At 48.1% G+C, this 22,227-nt stretch overlaps 1 protein-coding gene across 3 annotated transcripts; it reads left to right on the top strand.

The window, feature by feature from the left end:
• Positions 1-274: 274 nt before the first annotated feature.
• On the top strand, positions 275-10,092 carry LOC140204707 (lysophospholipase D GDPD1-like). Of its 3 annotated transcripts, none has more exons than XM_072271402.1 (10): positions 275-534; positions 800-842; positions 4,047-4,182; positions 4,619-4,659; positions 5,112-5,235; positions 5,963-6,052; positions 6,924-7,057; positions 7,520-7,579; positions 8,424-8,475; positions 8,873-10,092. In XM_072271402.1, exons 1-10 carry the CDS (start codon positions 399-401, stop codon positions 9,020-9,022), a joined length of 966 nt encoding a protein of 321 aa, XP_072127503.1. In that variant the 5' UTR covers positions 275-398; the 3' UTR covers positions 9,023-10,092. The 3 variants fall into 3 exon arrangements, with proteins under 3 accessions (XP_072127503.1, XP_072127504.1, XP_072127505.1); XM_072271403.1 differs by having other exon boundaries at positions 8,439-8,475; XM_072271404.1 differs by lacking the exon at positions 800-842.
• The last annotated feature ends 12,135 nt before the right edge of the window (positions 10,093-22,227 follow it).

Consider the following 22,227-nt stretch of genomic DNA (forward strand, 5'->3'; position numbering starts at 1 on the left):
CTATTCCTTCTCCCTGTCTGTCTCTCTCTTTAACTCCGCTCTGTCTTCCTCTCCCCCCTCTCTCTCTCTATCCCTTCTCTCCCCCCTCTCTCTTTAACCCCTCTCCCTCTGTCCCCTCAGTCACTACGCAGAGAGCAGGGAGAGAACGGTGCCATGGGAACCTAGAGTTTGGCTCTGCAGAGACCTGGACAGCCTGTCCTTTCATTTGCTGACAACAGGTACAGAGTCCACACTGATCCACCCAGTCACACCCCGCCTAAGGGAGCCAAGCTGAGCCAGCAGTAGGCTGGAATGTGCCTGGACAGGCTTGACTGAGACTGGGACAGAACTGGTCTGACAAGGGGGCAGAGGTTGGTGCTGGAGTAGTGAGAGGGAACCTGGGCAGGAAGTGCGGTACGATGTTTCCACTGCTGCTAGCTTTCATCGCTCTGGCTGGATACACACTGGCCTCCACCTGGTTTCTCCAACACCCATGGGTGCTCCACAGGAGGAAGAGACTGGCGTTCCAAGCCCCGCACATCTCCCACCGCGGAGGTCAGTGAGGGACGGCAGGCTGGGGGAAAGGAAAAGAGGGTGGGGGTAGAGGAGGGAAGGGGATTTGAGAGGGGAGAGGGGAAGGAGGGATAGGATAGAGGAAAGGGAGGAAGATGGGTGGGGGGAGGAGAGGGAGGACTCCTGCTCCCCGGTTGGATCTGCCTCTCCATGGTGTTGCTCCCATGTTGGAGAGGGAAGGATGTGTGTGTGGGTGGGGGAGTTCACGGTGACATTTTGTGTCTGATTTACCCCGCTAAACCAACAGGAGCTGGAGAGCGGATTGAGAACACGATGGAAGCCTTCCAACAGTGAGTGTCTTTCCCCCCTCATCATCCTCTCCTTCCATATCCCACTCTGCCTTCTCGCCCTCTCTGAAGCACAGTATGATCCCACAGTGCTGTGCAATTGGCTCTGCCTGTGTCCGTGCCACCTGCCACCTTGGGCCGTGAGCGCACAGCGCCATCCTACCACGTGTTCTCATTGGCTCCTGGTCTCAGGCAGCCCATACAAGATACAATCCCACAGATCGGCTCTCCCTATGGGCTACAGGCTGTGCAGAGAGGCAGCCCACTCCCTGAGCTTGCTGGCTTCCCACACCGAGCTTTATCCCCATGGGCAGCAGATGGGCACAGTGCAATCCCAGGAACTGCCCTGATTGGCCCTCCCCTGTCTCTGTCTCCCTGAGGTAAGACTGTCAGACACAGGAGCAGAATTAGGCCATTCAAGCCCATCGAGTTGCTCTTTTTGTCTTTTCCAATCTTTTTATTGATATCAAAATGTTAAACACAACATAATATTAATACAAAGCTATTGTGATTACATTATTAATAATTAGCATATAAAAATATAAACTCAGTTAATGCATGGATATTAACCTCCCAAAGCCTTGCAAATTACAAATACAAATATAATATAAGTTAAAAAATGTTAAAAATAGAAAAAAAACAAAATACCCCCCCTTCAAAAAAAACTAAACTAAACAATACTAAACAACTAAACTAATAAAATTAAAAGACCTAGGCTTTTATGTTACGTCAAATAGGACCATTAGTGTCATTAACCCTGCTGCTCTCCATATATTAAAAAGAAATAGAGTGGGTTTGGAAAATGTCAAATTACATCATACGGAAGTGTTGAATAAATGGCCTCCAAATCTTTTCAAATTTAATAGAAGGGTCATAAATGACACTTCTATTTTTTTCCAAATTTAAACACAACATAGTTTGAGAGAACCAATGAAATGTGGTGGAAGGATTAATCTCTTTCCAATTCAGCAAAATGGATCTTCTGGCCATTAATGTAAGAAATGCAATCATCCGACGAGCTGAACAGGTCAGATGAATTGGTTTTATCATTGGTAAACCAAAAATAGCAGTAATTGGGTGAGGTTGTAAATCAATACTCAAAACAGTTGAAATAATATCAAAGATATCTTTCCAATATTTTTTTCAAAAAAGGACATGACCAAAACATATGAGTTAAAGAAGCTATCTCAGAGTGACATCTGTCACATACAGGATTTATATGAGAATAATAACGAGCTAATTTATCCTTAGACATATGGGCCCTATGTACTACTTTAAACAGTATCAACACGTGTTTAGCACATATAGAGGATGAATTAACTAATTGAAGAATTTGATCCCATTTTTCAATAAAGTAAGCTTAAGTTCTGTTTCCCAATCATTCTTAATTTTATTAGAGAAATTTGGATGTATTTTCATAATTATATTATAAATAGTTGCCATTACACCTTTCTGAAAAGGAATTAAATCTAAATTTTTTCCAAAATATCCATTGGATATACAAGGTAGATTCAGAAAGGTAGGAACAACAGTATTTTAAGAGTTTCTAATCTCTAAATATTTAAAGAAATGGGATCTAGGCAAATTATATTTATTAGATAATTGTTCGAAGGACATGAAACAGTTATCCATAAAATAGATCACAAAATCATAATACACCTTTGGTTTTCCAAACCAAATAGGCTTGATCCATGATAGAGGGTTGAAAAAAAATTTGATATAATAGGGCTTGCTAGAATAAATTGATTCAGCCCAAAAGATTTTCGAAATTGAAACCATCTCCGTAAAGTATATTTAACTATTGGATTATCCATTTGTTTATGAAATTTAGAAAGAGCAAAGGGAAGCAAAGTCCCTGAAATAGAACCCAGTGAAAACCCTTGTACAGACTTACATTCAAGATTGACCCAATGTGGACTTGAAGTTATGTCCAAGTCCCATGTCCAAAAATTTTAAATATCAAATATTAATTGCCCAATAGTAAAATCTAAAGTTTGGCAGTGCCAGACCACCCTCCTTTTTAGACTTCTGTAGATATCTTTTACCTAACCTAGGATTTTTATTCTGCCATATATATGAAGAAATTTTAGAATCAACATTATCAAAAAAGGATTTCACAATAAAAATTGGCTCTGCTTGAAATAAATATAAGAATTTAGGTAAAACCATCGAGTTTCTCTACCCTTGCATTATGGCTGATTTATTAGCCCTCTCAACCAATTTACCATCCCATCCTGAATGCTGAGCAACCAAACCTTCTTGACCAATCTCCCATGCAGGACCTTGTCAAAGGCCTTGCTGAAGTCCATGTAGAAACATCAGCTGCCTTTCACTTTCCCTTTCATTCACTTTTCTGGATTCCCAAGAACCTCCTCAGGTCTCTGGACTCTGACTAGTGCCTTATAAAGCCTCAGTGTTACATTCTTGATTTTATATTCTAGTCCTCTCAAAATTAATGCTAAACACTGAATTTACCTTCCTCACCACAGACTCAACCTGCAAATTAACCTTTAGGGAATCCTGCACAAGCACTCCCAAATCCCTTTGCACCTCAGATTTTTGAATTCTCTCCCCATTTAAGAAAAATAGTCTTTGCCTTTATTCCTTCTACCAAAATGCACGACCTTACTCTTCCAAACACTGTATTCCATCTGCCACTTCTTTGCCCATTCGCCTAATCTGTCCTTCTGTAGTCTCTCAACTTCCTCAAAACTACCTGCCTCTCCACCTATCTTCATATTGTCTGCAAACTTGACCAGCAACCTATCAATTCCATCATCCAAATCATTAACATACAATGTAAAAAGAATCGGTCCCAACACAGACCCTGTGGAACACCACTAGCCACCAGCAGCCAGTCAGAAAGGGCTCACTTTTATCCCACTCTTTGCCCCCTGCCAATTGGCCACTGCCTTATCCATGCTAGAATCTTTCCTGTAATACCATGGGCTTGTAGCTTGTTAAGCAGCCTTATGTGTGGCACCTTGTCAGAGGTCTTCTGAAAATCCATTTACACAACATCAACCAATTCTCCTTTGTCTATCCTGCTTATTATTTCTTCAAAGAATTCCAACAGATTTGTCAGAAAAGATTTTCCCTTGAGGAAACTATGCTGACTATGGCCTACTTTACCATGTGCCTCCAAGGTGGAAGCGCAGTATGATTCCACAATCCTCTCTGACCGGCTATCTCCGCACCCCCTCCCAGTGCTGCCGAGTGTGGGACAGACATGCTGGAGTTGGATTGCTGCCTTACTCGGGACGGGGAGGTGGTTGTGTCCCATGACACCACCCTCGAGAGGCAGGCCGGCCTCGAGATCAGAATCCGGGATGTCAACTACAAGGTCAGTCTCTCGACGAGGGGTGGGGGAGGGAGACGGAGGGATAGGGTGGGGGAGAGACCCTCTAGGTATAAGGGGAAACCCTCGGGTGGGGGTGAGACCCCTGGGTAGAAGGAGGGACCCTCAGTGAGGTAGGAGACCATCGCTGAGGGTGAGTGACTATCAAGGAGGAGTAGAATTCTTGGTGATAGAGGAGGGACCCTTGGTGATAAGACCATAAGGTATAAGTGCAGAATTAGGCCATTTGGCCCATCAAGTCTGCTCTGCCATTTCATCATGGCAGATCCAATTTTCCTCTCAGCCCCAATCTCCTGCCTTCTGAGGAGTGAGGGAGGAAGACACTCAGTGAGGGAGGAGGGACCCTCCATGATGGAGGGAGGGCCTCAGGGAGGGGAGGGTCCTTGGAGTGTTGGCTCTCACTACTCCTCTCCTCCCACAGGATCTGCCCCCCTACCAGGAGCGTTTGGAAGTTACTTTCTACTCAGGTGAGTCTGTGGGATGGGGGAAACATCTCTGAGGGTCGAGGTTCACAGTGCTGGGGAGTGGCGGAGCCAGGGGTCACAGGGGCGGTAGGTGTCAGATTTGAGCTCGAAGGGCCGTTGGGGTTAGGGAGGTATGTGGAGAGAGGAGGTCGGGTGTAACAGGGATCTGGGTCCAGGGTTGTCATGACAGTCAAGGGTCGTGGGGTCACGGTCATCAAGATTCATGGGAATCAAAGGTCCGGAGGAGTTCCAGGGTCTTAGGGACTCAGGGGTCACAGTAAGTCAGGGTCAAGGCGGTTCTGGGGATGTAAAAGGTCACAGAGGTAAGGACTCTTGGGGTCGTCGAGGTCAAAAGGTCAGATGTCATGGTGCATCCAGATTGGTTCAGGTGGCGGGTCGGGGTCACCAGGCTCAGGAGTGTTTATGTCAAGTCACCTGCGCTGTCTCCACCTCAGGACAATTCAGCACAGGGACAGATCGACAGATCCCAAGGTTGGAGGAGGTTTTCCAGAACTTTCCAACACTCCCGATCAATGTCGAGATAAAAGAGAATGACCCACAGCTGATCCGCAAGGTGAGCTGGCCTGACCCCTCACCCTTCACCCTTCACCAGGGTCAGAAAGCACTTTGACCCAACCAGTCTGTGCTGAGCCAGTCCCATTTGCCTACGTCTCTCCTGTATCCCTCTGCGTGTAGTTTGAGCAAAGTGCAGGCTCTTTGGCCTACAATGTTTGACTGAAATTTTAACCCACATAGCCCTCCACTTTTCTCTCATCCATCAGCCTTCCTAAAAGTTTCTTAAATGCCTCTACCACCACCCTGGCAAGGTGTTCCACACACCCATCACTCTCTCTGCAAAAACCTACCTCAGACGTTCCCCCCCCCCCCATACTTTCCTCTAATCGTCTTAGAAACAAAGAAACATAGAAAATAGTTGCAGGGGTAGGCCACTCTCTGTGTGAAGAAGTTTTTCCTCATCTCGGTCCTAAAAGGCTTCCCCTTTATCCTTAAACTGTGACCCCTCGTTCTGGACTTCCCCAACATCGGGAACAAGCTTCCTACATCTAGCCTGTCCAATCCCTTTAGGATTTTATTCCTGGGACACCTGCATGAACCTCCTCTGTTCCATCTCCAGTACCAGCACATCCTTTCTTGGATAAAAGGCCCAAAGCTGCTCACAATGCTCCGTGTGGTCTGACCGATGCCTTATAAAGCCTCAGCTTTGATTTCACCCTCACCTGCCAGTCTAGTTTTGTTTCTCTGAGAATGCCTGTGTCTCGTGCTGTCTCTCTTGGCCTCAGGTGTCGGACCTGGTGAAGAGGTACAAGCGGGAACAGATCACAGTGTGGGCCACTGAGAGCGATGACATCATGCGGCAGTGTCACAGGGAGGTGAGGCAACCGTCAGGTGCATTTAACCTTCTCAGAGAAAGGGCAACACAGGTAGGTGAAAGGTTTCTGGACCAGGTAGATTGTGAGGTCCAGAGTTCATATTTTACAGTCCATTCAAAACTCTGAGAATAGCAGGTAAGCCTGACTGTTCTGTAAGACCATAAGAGACAAGAGGAGATTTTTGTACCTTCTGTCTGATGGCAAGTGGAGAACAGAGACAATGAAAAGGTCAAAGTCAGGTTTAATGTCTGACCCCGGGTGTAATGTCTGATCCCCAGATTTAACACCCGACCCTGGGGTTTAATGCCTGACACCAGGGTTTAACGTCCAACCCGGGTTTAACATCTGATCCCTGGGTTTAACGTCTGATCCCTGGGGATTAACACCCGATCCTCGTGGTTTAACCTCCGACCCTGGGTTTAACATCCGATCCCCGGGTTTAACCTCCGACCCTGGGTTTAACCTCCGACCCTGGGTTTAATGTCCGATCCCCGGGTTTAACGTCCGACCCGGTTTAAAGCCTGACCCTGGGTTTGATGTTCAATCCCGAGTTTAACATGAGCACAGTGAAAAACTGACCTTCAACAACATCACAGGCACAGAGAATCAGAGACATAACATTCACAAGAAAACATCAATTCAACATGAATTATCTGAAACTTTTACATGGAAAAACACAATGAAAACAACAAGTGTGAATGTCGTCAGAGTGGGAACAGGGTTGCTGTGAGGAGGGAGCAGGGATGTGTTGAGCAAGGGGGTAGGGACAGAAGGGGGGAGATGATATTGAGGAGGGAGGAAAGGAGGAGGAGGGAGGGGGGTTGTTGAGTATGGAGGAGTGTTGGGAAGGTACTGACCCTCTCTCCCCCAGAACGCGTTGATGCCGCGGTCATTCACCACGCACCGGATGCTCTGCCTCCTGCTGGCCTACTGTACCGGGATCCTCCCATTCCTGCCCCTCGGTGAGGCCTGTCTCGAGTGCCCCATGCCGTCCATCGTTGGCAGGTAACATCCCCCTTCCCTTCTGTCCTACTCCTCTCTCTCCCCTTCCCTCAAACCCCTCGTCTCCTTCATCTCTCCTCCTCCTCACCCTCTCCTCATCTCCCTCACATCACCCTCCCCTCTTCTCCCCACCCTGCTGTCTCTCCCTTTCCCTCTCTCTCCCTCCCCACCAACTCCTCCCTACCCTGCTCCCTCCCCTCCCCACCCTCTCCCTCCCCTCCCCTCCCCACCCTGCTGTCTCTCCCCCTCCCCTGCCCCCTGCTCCCTCCAGCTCCTCCCCACCCTCTTCCTCCCCTCCCATCCAACTCCTCCCGAACCTCTTGCTCCCTCCTCTCCCTTATCCCCCCCGATCCTCTCCTCACTCCCCACCATTCCTTTCCATCCCTGCCCTCTCCCTCACATTATTCTCCCCCCCCATCCCCTAGCTGAGGCCCCTCACCTCACTCATTCTCCCTCCTCCCTCAGGTACTACATCCCCAGGACCGGGCCCCTTAGCTTCCCTCTGCTCCCTCAGATCCTCGACTGGTGAGTGGGGGGGAGGGAGGGAGGGTCGGAGGAGAGACGGGTGGGATGGGGAAAGAGGGCGGGTGGGCAAGGGTGTAGGTGGGAGAGCAGCGTGGGAGGGAGAGGGAAAGAAGGGGAGGGGAGAATGGATGCAGAGAATGAGGGAGGCGGGAGGGACGGTCGAGGGGAGTGTAGAAGGAGTGTGGAGAGATGGAGGAGGGAGGTGTGGGGGAGATGGAAGGGGTGTGTCTGAGAGAGGGACAGAGAGATTGGGCTGTGGGGGAGGGAGGGAGTAGGGATGCAGGTGGGGTGAGAGTAGAGGGGGAAGAGGGTGAGGGGGTAGAGGAGGTGGGAGGAGCTGATGAGGATGGTGGGGAGGGACAATCTCTCACGTCCCCCCATCATCATCACGACGGCTGCGCTCAGGAATGATGCACCCACCCACCCAAGCCCCTAAGGAGAGGGGAGCGGAGCAGGAGAAATCCTCAAGGGATTGCAAGGGTGGATGAGAGGAGGGAACGAGGCACCATCAGGCAGAGTGGAGTGTCCTGGGACAGGAAGCCGGAGGCTGGAGGAGAATCTGCAGGGAAGGTGGGAGAGGGATAAGAGAGAGGGGGGTGAGGTGCAGGGTGTCGAGAGTGAGAGGGAGGGAGGGAAGCAGATGAGAGGTGGTGAGATTGAAGACATGATTTGAACTACAACCGAGTAACTCTCACCCCACCTGCCCCTGCTTCCCCTCCTCCCTCTCTCCCTCTTGCACATTCACTCCATCCATCTTCCTCCCCACTGCACACTACTACATCTCCCGCTCCGCTTTCCCTCCGCACCCCGCTCTCTCTCTTCTGCCCCCTCTCCCTCTCGGCAGGTTACTGACCCGAAGGAGCCTCATTAAACACCTGGTGGACAGAGGGATTCAGGTAATGGGACGTGGGAGATGTTCACATACTGTGGTAGGCAGAAAATGTCCCCACTCTGTACGCGGTGTGGGCATTGAGAGCCCTCTGGGGTAGGCACCTCCCCTCAAACACACGCTGTCAGCGGTGGGGAGAGTCGAGGGACGGTGGGGCCTCGGTGTGCAAGGGTAGGGGACACAGTGTGAACGGCGGGGAGTGTCGAGGGACGGTGGGGCCTCGGTGTGCGAGGGTAGGGGACACAGTGTGAACGGCGGGGAGAGTCGAGGGACGGTGGGGCCTCGGTGTGCGAGGGTAGGGGACACACACTCAGAGGTGGGTGCGCTCCAAGGTCCGGAATAATACACATGCGATTTCTTCTCCTTCCCTCGCTCTCACCCCCCGACCCTCCACCCCGGATCAGGTTTACTTCTGGACACTCAACGAGGAATCAGACTATCGAAGGGCATTCCTTATTGGAGCCACTGGAGTCATGACCGATTTTCCCAGCAAACTCCGGACATTTCTGGACCAGAACCCTGACCTCGGTCCCCGTCAGGAAAATTCTGGATGAGTTCTGTTCCCCTCTCATCCATTCAGAGTCTCAGGCTGGACCCCTCACCTAGTTGTGTGTGGATAGAATAAGGCATGTTTTCCCTCTGTTCCCAACCTCCCTCCCCTCTGTTCCCAACTTCCCTCCCCTCCCCTCCATTCCCAACCTCCCTCCCCTCCATTCCCAACCTCCCTCCCCTCTGTTCCCAACTTCCCTCCCCTCCCCTCCATTCCCAACCTCCCTCCATTCCCAACTTCCCCTCCCCTCCATTCCCAACTTCCCCTCCCCTCCGTTCCCAACCTCCCTCCCCTCTGTTCCCAACTTCCCTCCTCTCCCCTCCATTCCCAACCTCCCTCCCCTGTTCCCAACTTCCCTCCTCTCCCCTCCATTCCCAACTTCCTTCCCCTCCATTCCCAACTTCCCCTCCCCTCCATTCCCAACCTCCCTCCCCTCTGTTCCCAACCTCCTTCCTCTCCCCTCCATTCCCAATCTCCCTCCCCTCCATTCCCAACTTCCCCTCCCCTCTGTTCCCAACTTCCCCTCCCCTCTGTTCCCAACTTCCCTCCTCTCCCCTCTGTTCCCAACTTCCCTCCTCTCCCTTCCATTCCCAACCTCCCTCCCCTCCATTCCCAACTTCCCCTCCCCTCCATTCCCAACCTCCCTCCCCTCTGTTCCCAACTTCCCTCCTCTCCCCTCCATTCCCAACTTCCCCTCCCCTCCATTCCCAACTTCCCCTCCCCTCTGTTCCCAACTTCCCTCCTCTCCCCTCCATTCCCAACCTCCCTCCCCTCTGTTCCCAACTTCCCTCCTCTCCCCTCCATTCCCAACCTCGCTCCCCTCCATTCCCAACTTCCCCTCCCCTCCATTCCCAACCTCCCTCCCCTCTGTTCCCAACTTCCCCTCCCCTACCTCTCCCTCCTCCCCTGTCACTGACCCTTTGCCCACCTCTGCCCCCTTCCACCCTCTCCCCCTCCTCTCCACACTCAGCCCACTTCCCTCCTCCATTCTCCCCGGCCCTGCCTCTCCCCACTCCCTCCGCTTCTGTCGCCACTTCCCCTTGTCCTATGTGCTTAGTAAAGTTCAGCAGTCTATCCTTGTGTTGTGTACAATCATTTATTTCCCCAAAGCACTGGGGTCATGGAGATGAGAGGGGACGGGGAAGGCTTTGATGATTGTCGATCACTCAAACACAGACCTTGAATTGGAAGGTTTCACAGAACAGTACAGGCCCTTCACCACACAAGGTGCTGCCTATCCTTTAAACTACTCTAAAATCATCCCTCCATTTTTCCATCATCCATCTAAGAGTCTTTTAATTGTCCCTAATGTATTTGCCTCTATCGCCACCCCTGGGAGTGCATTCCACACACTCTGTGTGAAAAAAACTACCTATATCAGACATCCCACCTCTCCCGGAAGTTCCGGGAGTCTCCTGCATATTAATAGCAGCTCCCTGACGCCTGCAAATTATATGCAATATCCCGGAAATGAGAGGGAGAGCGGGAGTGGGAGCAAGCGTGAGCATCCTGATAGGTCTACTTAGCACAAAGAGAGACCAATCAGTCTTCTCTGTGGGTGGCCTTTACAGTCGACCTCTCTCTCTCCATCAGTTCAGTTTCATGTCCTGCACCGCCATGGCACAGTGTTTCAAAAAAAGAAAATATAAAACGCACTTCACCCCAGACTACACTAAAGTGTACCCCTGCCTAATAGGGGTCAAAAATAATGACAGTGTTGCTCGCTGCACTGTTTACAACAGTGACTTTTCTATTGCCCATGGTGGGTTAAGACTGTAAAAGACATGTTGAGGTGAGTTTAACAGGTGTCATTCGTTCACTAGCATAGCTAACGTTATTTAAACTAGCTGGCTAGCTGCTAAGGAGCTACTCTATTGATGTCCTACCTGATGAGGCCAAACTCCCTGTAGACGTGCTTAAAGTTGTAATAGAATTAAAAATGACTCCATGATCATATATAAGTACATACTGTATTTTAATGTCACATTTTCTGCATATACCCAGTTTACAGATTACAGATTGGTTTACAGATTAGACAAAATCACTGAACAAAGTATGACATAAGACAATATAATAAGGATACCCCTTATGCTTTTATTTCTTTTAGGGACCACGACATATAAGGGAGGCTAATCGCAGGGAAGGCTGCTCAAGTGTTTCACAGTTCTTTTCAGCAGAGCCACATCACAGTAAAAGGAAAGTTTGCAAAAGAAATAGAAAAGCTATTTGCATTAGAAACATAGAAAATAGGTGCAGGAGTAGGCCATTCGGCCCTTCGAGCCTGCACCGCCATTCAGTATGATCATGGCCGATCATCCAACTCAGAACCCTGTACCAGCCTTCCCTCCATACCCCTGATCCATACAGCCACAAGGCCCATATCTAACTCCCTCTTAAATATAGCCAATGAACTGGCCTCAACTGTTTCCTGTGGCAGAGAATTCCACAGATTCACCACTCTCTGTGTGAAGAAGTTTTTCCTCATTTCGGTCCTAAAAGGTTTCCCCTTTATCCTCAAACTGTGGCCCCTCGTTCTGGACTTCCCCAACATTGGGAACAATCTTCCTGCATCTAGCCTGTCCAATCCCTTTAGGATTTTATACGTTTCAATCAGATCCCCCCTCAATCTTCTAAATTCCAACGAGTATAAGCCTAGTCGATCCAGTCTTTCGTCATATGAAAGTCCTGCCATCCCAGGAATCAATCTGGTGGACCTTCTTTGTACTCCCTCTATGGCAAGAATGTCTTTCCTCAGATTAGGGGACCAAAACTGCACACAATACTCCAGGTGTGGTCTCACCAAGGCCTTGTACAACTGCAGTAGTACCTCCCTGCTCCTGTACTCGAATCCTCTTGCTATAAATGCCAGCATACCATTCGCCTTTTTCACCGCCTGCTGTACCTGCATGCCCACTCTCAATGACTGGTGTATAATGACACCCAGGTCTCGTTGCACCTCCCCTTTTCCTAATCGGCCACCATTCAGATAATAATCTGTTTTCCTATTTTTGCCACCAAAGTGGATAACTTCACATTTATCCACATTAAATTGCATCTGCCATGAATTTGCCCACTCACCCAACCTATCCAAGTCACCCTGCATCCTGTTAGCATCCTCCTCACAGCTAACACTGCCGCCCAGCTTCGTGTCATCCGCAAACTTGGAGATGCTGCATTTAATTCCCTCATCCAAGTCATTAATATATATTGTAAACAACTGAGGTCCCAGCACTGAGCCTTGCGGTACCCCACTTGTCACTGCCTGCCATTCTGAAAAGGTCCCGTTTATTCCCACTCTTTGCTTCCTGTCTGCCAACCAATTCTCTATCTACATCAATACCTTACCCCCAATACCGTGTGCTTTAAGTTTGCACACTAATCTCCTGTGTGGGACCTTGTCAAAAGCCTTTTGAAAATCCAAATATACCACATCCACTGGTTCTCCCCTATCCACTCTACTAGTTACACCCTCAAAAAATTCTATGAGATTCGTCAGACATGATTTTCCTTTCACAAATTCATGCTGACTTTGTCCGATGATTTCACCCCTTTCCAAATGTGCTGTTATCACATCTTTGATAATTGACTCTAGCATTTTCCCCACCACCGATGTTAGGCTTACCGGTCTATAATTCCCCGGTTTCTCTCTCCCTCTTTTTTTTAAAAAGGAGTTTAGCGGGGTTACATTAGCCACCCTCCAATCCTCAGGAACTAGTCCAGAATTAGCAGAGATTGCCAACAAAATACTCAACAAGGAATATATATATTGGTGTGTGTGTGTGTGTGTAAATAGTTTCAATATGTGTCAAATAAATTGTTGTGTTCTTCCATAATCAAATGTCCCGTATACATGCGCCCTTGGAGGTCGACCGGGGGCAGGTGGGGGAATATGAGGTTGCTGGAGGCAGGGGTGCTACCTCCCCGAAATGAGTTTTTGCAGGGTGGGATGTCTGCCATATCCAATCACTTTAAAAGTATGCCCCTTGTGTTAACCTTTTCTAGCCTGGGCAAAAGCCAGTGGTTGTTCTGTCTTTCAATACCTCTATGGACATGGACCCCAAAATTCGTCTGTTCCTCCACACTAACAATCCAGCCATTAAACCAATATTCTGCCTTCAGGCTTCCTGGGAATATGGGCCAAAGGCGAGTAAATGGGGCTGTTCAGATAGGAATATGTATCAGCATATACAAATAGGGCTGAAAGGCCTGCTTCTGTCCCGGGCAGCACTGAAGGAAGGAAAGAAATGTAGTTATTCGTGCTCATTTCAGTCTTCTAGGGGCTGCTGCCCGCAACAAAGATGGTGGGGCCAACATGATTTCCCCATTCTCCCAGGGCAGAGCTGCCCACAATAAATATGGCGGCAGCAGTACTCAAGTCCGCAAGGACTCCGGGGATCTTCCCCGCGCTTACGTGGTGGATGCAGGCTGCGGTAGCAGTTTCCCGTTATCGGACAGCTGGACATGGTCATGTGCCGATATTTGCAGACGTACGGCCTGTGTTGCGGCCGGGGGTGGATTGTGAGCCGGCGTTGGGGAGTTACGGGACTGCTTGCCCCTCACCAAGGTGGCGGTAACTAGAGGCCGCCATCTCGCTACGGGGATGGGCCCGGCCGCCATTTTGTGAGTCCGGGCAGAGAGGCTGCCGGGAATCGGCGGGACTGTGAAGGGAAAGCGGGCGGGGGTGTCCCCGCCAATGGAGAATCTGCAGGAAAAGGGGAATTCTCCCCAAAATCTGCAGGGAAAGGGAATTTCTCCCCCGAAATCTGTGAAAATATCGAGGGAAAGGAGAATTTCTCCTCAAAATCAGGGGCAATATGCAGAGAAATTTGGAGGGGATACGAGGGCCCAGTATTCACCAGAGGAGGAACTCTGGCCCCTCACAAAATGGAAATCGCTGGGAGATTAGAAATTCCAGAATTGGGAATATTAAGTTCCATTTAATTGTCATTCAATGATACATGACTACACCAAAGGAAAGTATTCCTCTGGGGTCCAGGTGCAAAGCGCGTTGCCAACAGAACACTGCATGTGGTGCAGGTGGTTACCATTTCAGGAAACATGCGGTTGCAAAGAAAGGAAAAGAGGGGCAAGTCCCAGAGTGGTATGACTGCAGGTTCCTGGTCCAGCTTGTTCTTCCACGGAGTGAACACCTGGGAGAGGGGCCAGCGTGCCCAGCAGAGGCCCCTGGGCGGCTGCAACAGGCCACCCCATGCCTGAGACCTCGTCCTTGCTACAACCAAGGCAATGCAACTTCCCCGCCGTCAGTCTCGCCAATGAAAAATCTTGCTGTACTCTACGGTACCAATGTCCAACAGGGTCTTGCAATCCCAATATAAACACTACCATCTGTCCTGAGAGGGGACATTTGCCCCACCAACATGTGAGGTTTGCAGGAAGCCAGGAAAAAAAATGCTTGGAATTGAAGAATTAGTTCCACAAACTTGGAAAGTGGACATTCATTGCAGTCAACACACATCAAAGTTGCTGGTGAACGCAGCAGGCCAGGCAGCATCTCTGGGAAGAGGTACAGTCGATGTTTCAGGTCGAGACCCTTTCTCAGAAAGAAAGATGGATGGTAAGAAGATGTGGGTGCAGTGGGACCCTGGGGAGTGGTGTAGGACTGAGCAGTACAGGTACATGGTTCCCTGGAAGTGGCATTACAAGTAGTCAGTCAGGGCACTGAGTACAGGAGTTGGGACGTCATGTTGCGGTTGCACAAGATGCTGGCAAGACCACACTTGGAGTATCTCAGTTCTGGTCACCCTGCTCTAGGAAAGATGTCATTGAGTTGGAAAGAATGCAGAGGAGATGGAAGAGGATGTCTGTTTGTTTATCTAGTGATACAGTGTGAAGTTGGTCCTTCAAACCAAACCACACCACCCCAGAAACCCCACGTTAACGGGACAATTTTACAATGATAAATTAACCAGCCGGGTTGATCTTTGGACTGTGGGAGGGAACTGGAGCACCCAGGCATTCCATGGTGAGGACGCGTGGAGACACCTTACAGAATGGCACCAGAATTGAACTCTGAACTCTGAGCTGCTACGCTACTGTGTTGCCCATAGCATGGGACTCGGGGGACTGAGGTATGGAGAGCGTGGACAGGTTGAGACCTTTATTTATTAGAGTGCAGGAGACTGAGGGGTGACCTTACAGAGGGGTATGAAACCACAGGGGCACAGAGAGGGTGAATGTGCACGGTCTTTCCTCCCAGGGTTGGGGATCAAGGGGTGGGGGGAACAGGTTTAAGGTGAGAGGGAAGAGATTTAATAGGGATCCAAAAGGCAAGTTTTTCACCCAGAGGGTGGTCTGTATCTGGACCGAGCTGCCAGAGGAAGTGGTTGAGGCAGGTACATTAACAACATTGAAAAGACAATTGGACAGATACACTAAGAAATGTTCAGACCAGGAGTTGCCAAGCTTTTTTATGTCCTGATATTAAACAAGGAGTCTGTGGATCTCAAGTTGCTTTAGAGGGATATGGGCCAAATGCAGGGAAATGGGCCTGGATTTGATGCATACCCGGGGGGGGGGGGGGAACTTACTGCTGAACCTCTTTTGCACCTTTTCCAAAGTCCCCACACCAGCGTAATCAATTACCTCACTCAGCCGAGAATTCTCTCTTCCCTCTTTCATCAGGCAGAAGATAGAAAAGCCTGAAAGCATGTCCCACCAGACTCGAGGACAGCTTCTACCCCACTGAATGGACTTGTTGTACAATAAGGTGGACTCACATCTACCTTGTTATGATCTTGCACGTTATCATTGACCTGCACTGCACTCTCTGTAACTGTGGCACCTTATTCTGCATTCTGTTGTTGTTCTGCCTCAGTGCACTGTGTAACCATCTGGTCTGTGTGAACAGTGTGTGAGACAAGTTTTTCACTATCTCCGTACATGTGACAATAATAAACCAATTCCAGTACAAAGAGTAAAAGATAGAATCAGAATGACGTACATTATCTCTGATATGTGTTGTGAAATTTGTTGTGTTTGTGGTAGCAGTACAATGCAAGACATAAAAATAATTACAATATTAGAATAAGGAATTGTGTGAAACGGTACGAAAGAGTAATAGTGAGGTATTGGTCTTGGGTTCATGGGCCTTTCAGAAATCTGATGGTGGAGGGGAAGGAGCTTTTCCAGAGTGGGTCTGCAGGCTTCTGTACCTCCTCCCAGATGGTGGTAATGAGAAGAGGGCACGTCCCAGGTGGTGAGGGTCCTTAGTGATTCCTGAGGCATCACCTCTTCAAGATGTCCTCGATGGTGGGGAGGGTTGTGCCCGTGAGGAAGTTGACTGAGTCTACACCTCTCTTGTGATCCTGTGCATTGGAGCCTCCAGATCAGACAAAATGCTCTCCGCCGTACATCTGTACAAATATAGTGGTTGGTGATCCTCAAACTCCTAATGAGGCGTAGCTGCTGTGGAACCTTCTCCATGTCTGCAGCGATGTGTTGGGCCCACGACAAATCCTCTGAGATTTTGGAACCCAGGAACTTGAAACTGCCCACCCCTTCAGCTGCTGAACCCTCTGAGGACTGGTGTGTGTTTCCCTGACTTCCCCTTCTTGACGTCCACAATCAGTTCCTTGGTTGTGCTGACTTTGATTATGAATCTCTGGAAGGAACTCAGGGGGCAGAGAGAAGATTCCCAAGGGCTCCCTGTCCCTACATTCCAAATGACTGACTGCTCCCACTCCCATTTATTGCTCTAATTCCCTTATTTTGAGGAGAATTCTGTGTGATTTTTTCTGTTTGTCAGGAAGAGTGCAACAGTACAGGAGCAGGACATTTGGCCCAAATTCAAAAGGATTGGACATAGTTAATGGTTGGACCATTGACGGGAGAGGGGAGAAGAGACTATTTCTTCTGTCTTCTACAGATGTACGGTGGAGAACTCCAATGCACAGGATCGCAAGAAGCTACAGAGAATTGTAGTCTCTGTCAGCTCCATCACAGGCACAATCAATGTTACAGACCAGGGGTTCCCAACCTGGGTCCATGATCCCCTTGCTTACATGGACGGTAGATGTTGTCTACAAGGACTTTAGCAAGCCATTTGACAAGGTCCTGCATGGGAGATTGGTCAAGAAAGTTCAGTTGCTTAGCATCTAGGATGGGATAGTAAATTGGATTAGGCACTGATTTGTAGGAAAAACCAGAGAGTGGTAGTAGGTGACTGGAGGCCTGTGACTAGTGGAGTGCCACAGGGATCAATGCTGGGTCCGTTGTTGTTTGTCATTTATATCAAAGTTCAAAGTAAAACTCATTATCAGAGTACATACATGTCACCACATATAACCTTCAGATTTTTTTTCTTGCAGGCATTATCAGCAAATCTGTACAATATAACTGTAAACAGGAACTGTGCAAATGCAGATATAAATAATAGCAATAAATAACAAGCACAAAATAACAATGCTATCATGGGAAAAAGGGCTGAAAATGGCAGATGGAATTTAATTCAAACAAGTGCAAGATTTTGCACTTTGGTAGGACAAAGGTTTAAGAGGTGACTGGGCCTGTTGGAACTTGTCTGCTGAGTGGGAGATTACTTGCTAGTAATTTAGCAAGGGCCCATGGAAAGAACCAATGCGTAAGCGAAGCAGCCATTGTTGGAGTGGGCCAGTGTTAGAGTGGTCAGACTTTGGCTCAACAGGCGCAGGCTAAGGGTGCTGAGTCATTTGGAATTATGTAGGTGATTGTGGAACTTAGAAGTCAGAGCCAAAAGTATAACAAGTGTAGACAGGATTTTATTTAAAGCAGTAGAATGCTTTTCCTGTAGGATGTGGGATTAAAGGGAACATAACGGTATCCCTGGTGACTACATCCACAGGAACTGCACCAGGTTTTCTGGAACTGTTGGGGGGGGGGGGTTTAAACTAATTTGGCAGGGGGACGAGAACTGGACTGACAGGGCTGAGGATGGGGCAGCTGAGATACAAGTTGATGCAGTGTGTAGTGAGACTGTGAGAGGGACAGGCAGATGATCGTGCAAAATTTCAGTCAGTTGCACTGTAACAAGGGGACAAAATGGAAAAGGGTGACGAATGCAGGACTGAATGTGTAATACTTGAATACACACAGTATATGGAATGAGGTGGATGATCAGTTAGACATTGGCAGGTATGACATTGTTGGCGTCACTGAATCATGGCTGGTAGAAGATCATGGTTGCAGCTTAACATCCAAGGATATGCCTTGTATCAAACAGTTAGGCAGAAGGGGTGGGATGTCTCTGTTGGTAAAAAATGATACCAAATCCTTAGAAAGAGGTGACATAGGTTTGGAATATGTAGAATTATTGTGGGTAGAGTTAAGAAACTGCGAGGGTAAAAATACCCTGATGGGAGTTATATACAGGCCCCCTGAACAGTAGCAAAGATGTGGGCTACAAGTTACAACAGGAATAGAAAAAACATGTAAAAATGTTATGGTAGTCACGGGGGATTTTAAAATGCAGGTAGATTGGGAAAATCGGGTTGTTGCTGGATCCCAAGAGAGGGAATTTGTAGAAGGCACAGGATACATACATCCAAAGAGGAAGGAGTATGCTAAAGGGAGAATGACTCAACCGTGGCTGACAAGGGAAGTCAATGCCAGTATAAAAACTGAAGGGAGGGCATATAATAGAGCAAAAATTAGTGGGAAGTTAGAGGTTTGGGAAACTTTTAGAAACCAGCAGAAGGCAACTAAAAAGCCATAAGGGGGGAAAAGATAGGATACAAAGGTAAGCTGGCCAACAACATCAAAGAGGATACCAAAAGTTTTTTCAGATATATAAAGAGTAAAAGAGAGGCAAAAGTGAATATTGGACTACTGAAAAATGACACTGGAGAGGTAGTAATGGGGGACAAGGAAATGGCAGATGAACTGAATAAGTATTTTGCATCAGTCTTCACTGTAGAAGACACTAGCAGAATGCCAGAAATTCGAGAATGTCAGGGGGCAGAAGTGAGTGCAGTTGATATTACTATGGGGAAATTCAAAGGTCTGAATGTGGATCAGTCACTTGGACCAGATGGTCTACACCTCAGCGTTCTGAAAGAAGTAGCTGAAGAGATTGTGGGGGCATTAGTAATGATCTTTCAAGAATCACTAGATTCTGGAATGGTTCCAGAGGACTGGAAATTGAAAATGTCTCTCTGTTCTTCAAGAAGGGAGAGAGGGTGAAGAAAGCAAATTATAGGCCAGTAAGCCTGAATTCAGTGTTTTGGGGTAACTTGGAGGCACATGGTAAAATAGGCCATAGTCATCATGGTTTCCTTAAGGGGAAATCTTGCGTAATAGGCAAGGTAGACAAAGGATAATCAGTGCATATTGTGTACTTGGATTTTCAGAAAAGTCTTTGACAAGGTGCCACACTTGAGGCTGCTTAGCAAGGTGAGAGCCTGTGGTGTTACAGGAAAGATACTGGCATGGATAGAGGATTGGCTGATTGGCAGGAAGCAAAGAGAGGGAATAAGGGACCTTTTCTGGTTGACCGCCGGTGACTAGTGCTGTTCCACAGGGGTCAGTACTGGGCCAGTTTCTTTTCATGTCAATGACTTGGATGACAGAATTGATGGCTTTGTGGTCAAGTTGCAGACAATACGAAGATAGGCGGAGAGGCAGGTCGTGTTCAGGAAGCAGGGGGTCTGCAGAAGAATTTAAACAGATTAGGAGAATGGGCAAAGAAGTGGCAGATGGAATATAATGTCAAGAAGTGTATGGTCATGCACTTTGGTAGCAGGAATAAAGGCATAGACCATTTTCTAAATGGGGAGAAATTTCAAAAATCTGAGGTGCAGGGGGACTTGGGAGTCTTTGTGCAGGATTCCCTGAAGGTTAACTTGCAGACTGAGTCAGTGGGAAGGAGGGTAAATGCAATGTTAGCATTAATTTTGAGAGGACTAGAATATAAGAGTAAGGATGTAATGCTGGGTCTTTATAAGGCATTGGTCATACTGCACTTGGAGTACAGTGAGCAGTTTTGGTCCCCTTACCTAAGAAAAGTTGTTCTGGCATTGGAGAGGGTCCAGAGGAGGTTCATGAGAATGATTCTGGGAAAGAAAGGGTTAACATATGAAGAGTGTTTGATGGCTCTGGGTCTGTATTCACTGGAGTTTAGAAGAATCGAGGGGGATCTCATTGAAACCTATCAAATATTGAAAGGCCTCGATAGACTGGATATGTAGAGGAGGACCAGAGGGCAGAGTCTCAGAATAGAGGGACATCCATTCAGAACAGAGATGAGGAAGAATTTCTTTAGTGAGAGGTTGGTGAAACCATGGAATCCATTGCCCCAGATGCCTGTGGAGGCCAAGTCGTCGAGTCTATTTAAAGTTGAGATTGATAGGTTCTTGATTATCCAGGGCATCAAAAGTTATGGGGAGAAGGCAGGAGAATGGGTTGAGAAGGAAACGGATCAGCTATGATAAAATGGTGGAGCAGACTCGATGGGCGGAATGGCCTAATTCTGTTCCTATCTCTTATGGCCTTAAACCAGAGTAGGACTTAAACATTGAACAGTACGAATGTGATAGAACAGAGAGATCTGGGAATACAGATCCATAATTCCTTGAAAGTGGCGGCACAGTTAGACAAGGTCTTAAAGAGAGCTTTTGGCACATTGACCTTCATCGATCAATGTATTGAGTACAGGGGTTGGGATGTTATGTTGAAATTGTATAAGATATTGGTCAGGCCTCATTTGGAGTATTGTGTGCAGTTCTGGTCACCAATGTACAGGAAAGATGTAAACAAGGTTGAAGGAGTACAGAGGAAACTTACAAGGATGTTGCCAGGAATTGAGGACCTGAGTTAAAGACAAAGGTTGAATAGGATAGGACTATATTCCCTGGAGCGTAGGAGAATGAAGGGAGATTTGATAGAGGTATACAAAATTATGAGGGGTACAGGTAGGATAAATGTAAGCAGACTTCTTCCACTGAGGTTAGGTGGGAACTAGAACTGAGATCATGGATTACGGGTGAAATGTGAAATGAGGGGAAAGTTTCCACTCAGATGGAGGTGAGAGTGTGGAAGTGGTGGATGAAAGCTCGATTCCAATGTTTAAGAGAAATTTGGATAGGTATATGGATGGGAGGTGTATGGAAGGTTATGGTCCAGGTGCAGTTTGGTGGGACTGAGCAAATTTATAGTGCAGCACTGATTAGATGGGCCAAAGGGACTGTTTCCGTGCTGAGTACTCTATGACTCTGTAAGCCTCCTCACCATTGAGGACATGCTCTCTTCTCATTTCTACCATCAGAATATATACTGAACGATTCAGAAACTACTTCCCCACCACCATCAGATTTCTGAACGGTTCATGAATCCTACCTTGGTACTCCTATTTATCTTTGTAATTTACGGCGGTTTCATATCTTTGCTTTTCCAAACAGTCTTGCATTCTGGTCACCTTGTTATAGGACAGACGTAGAAGCTTTAGAGATGGAGGATGCAGAACCTTTACAGAGGGTGCAGAGGAGATTCACCAGAATGCTGTCTGTATTAGAGAGAGGGTGCAGAGGAGATTCACCAGGATGCTGCCTGGATTAGAGAGGGTGCAGAGGAGATTCACCAGGATGCTGCCTGGATTAGATAGGGTGCAGAGGAGATTTACCAGGATGCTGTCTGGATTAGAGAGGGTGCAGAGGAGATTCACCAGGATGCTGCCTGGATTAGAGAGGGTGCAGAGGAGATTCACCAGGATGCTGTCTGTATTAGAGAGGGTGTAGAGGAGATTCACCAGGATGCTGCCTGGATTAATTCACCAGGATGCTGCCTGGATTAGAGAGGGTGCAGAGGAGATTCACCAGGATGCTGCCTGGATTAGAGAGGGTGCAGAGGAGATTCACCAGGATGCTGCCTGGATTAGAGAGGGTGCAGAGGAGATTTACCAGGATGCTGTCTGGATTAGAGAGGGTGCAGAGGAGATTCACCAGGATGCTGCCTGGATTAGAGAGGGTGCAGAGGAGATTTACCAGGATGCTGTCTGGATTAGAGAGGGTGCAGAGGAGATTCACCAAGATGCTGTCTGTATTAGAGAGGGTGCGGAGGAGATTCACCAGGATGCTGTCTGTATTAGAGAGGGTGCAGAGGAGATTCACCAGGATGCTGTCTGGATTAGAGAGGGTGCAGAGGAGATTCACCAGGATGCTGCCTGGATTAGAGAGGGTGCGGACGAGAATCACCAGGATGCTGTCTGGATGAGAGAGGGTG

The sequence above is a fragment of the Mobula birostris genome, chromosome 11 (assembly GCF_030028105.1).
Source record: "Mobula birostris isolate sMobBir1 chromosome 11, sMobBir1.hap1, whole genome shotgun sequence".
Lineage (NCBI taxonomy): Eukaryota > Metazoa > Chordata > Chondrichthyes > Myliobatiformes > Myliobatidae > Mobula > Mobula birostris.

Coding starts and splice junctions, on each gene's coding strand:
- LOC140204707 (XM_072271402.1), top strand. CDS start 399: ATGTTTCCACTGCTGCTAGCTTTCATCGCTCTGGCTGGATACACACTG. Junction 535..799: donor GCACATCTCCCACCGCGGAG/GTCAGTGAGGGA, acceptor CTAAACCAACAG/GAGCTGGAGAGCGGATTGAG. Junction 7,580..8,423: donor CTCCCTCAGATCCTCGACTG/GTGAGTGGGGGG, acceptor CCCTCTCGGCAG/GTTACTGACCCGAAGGAGCC.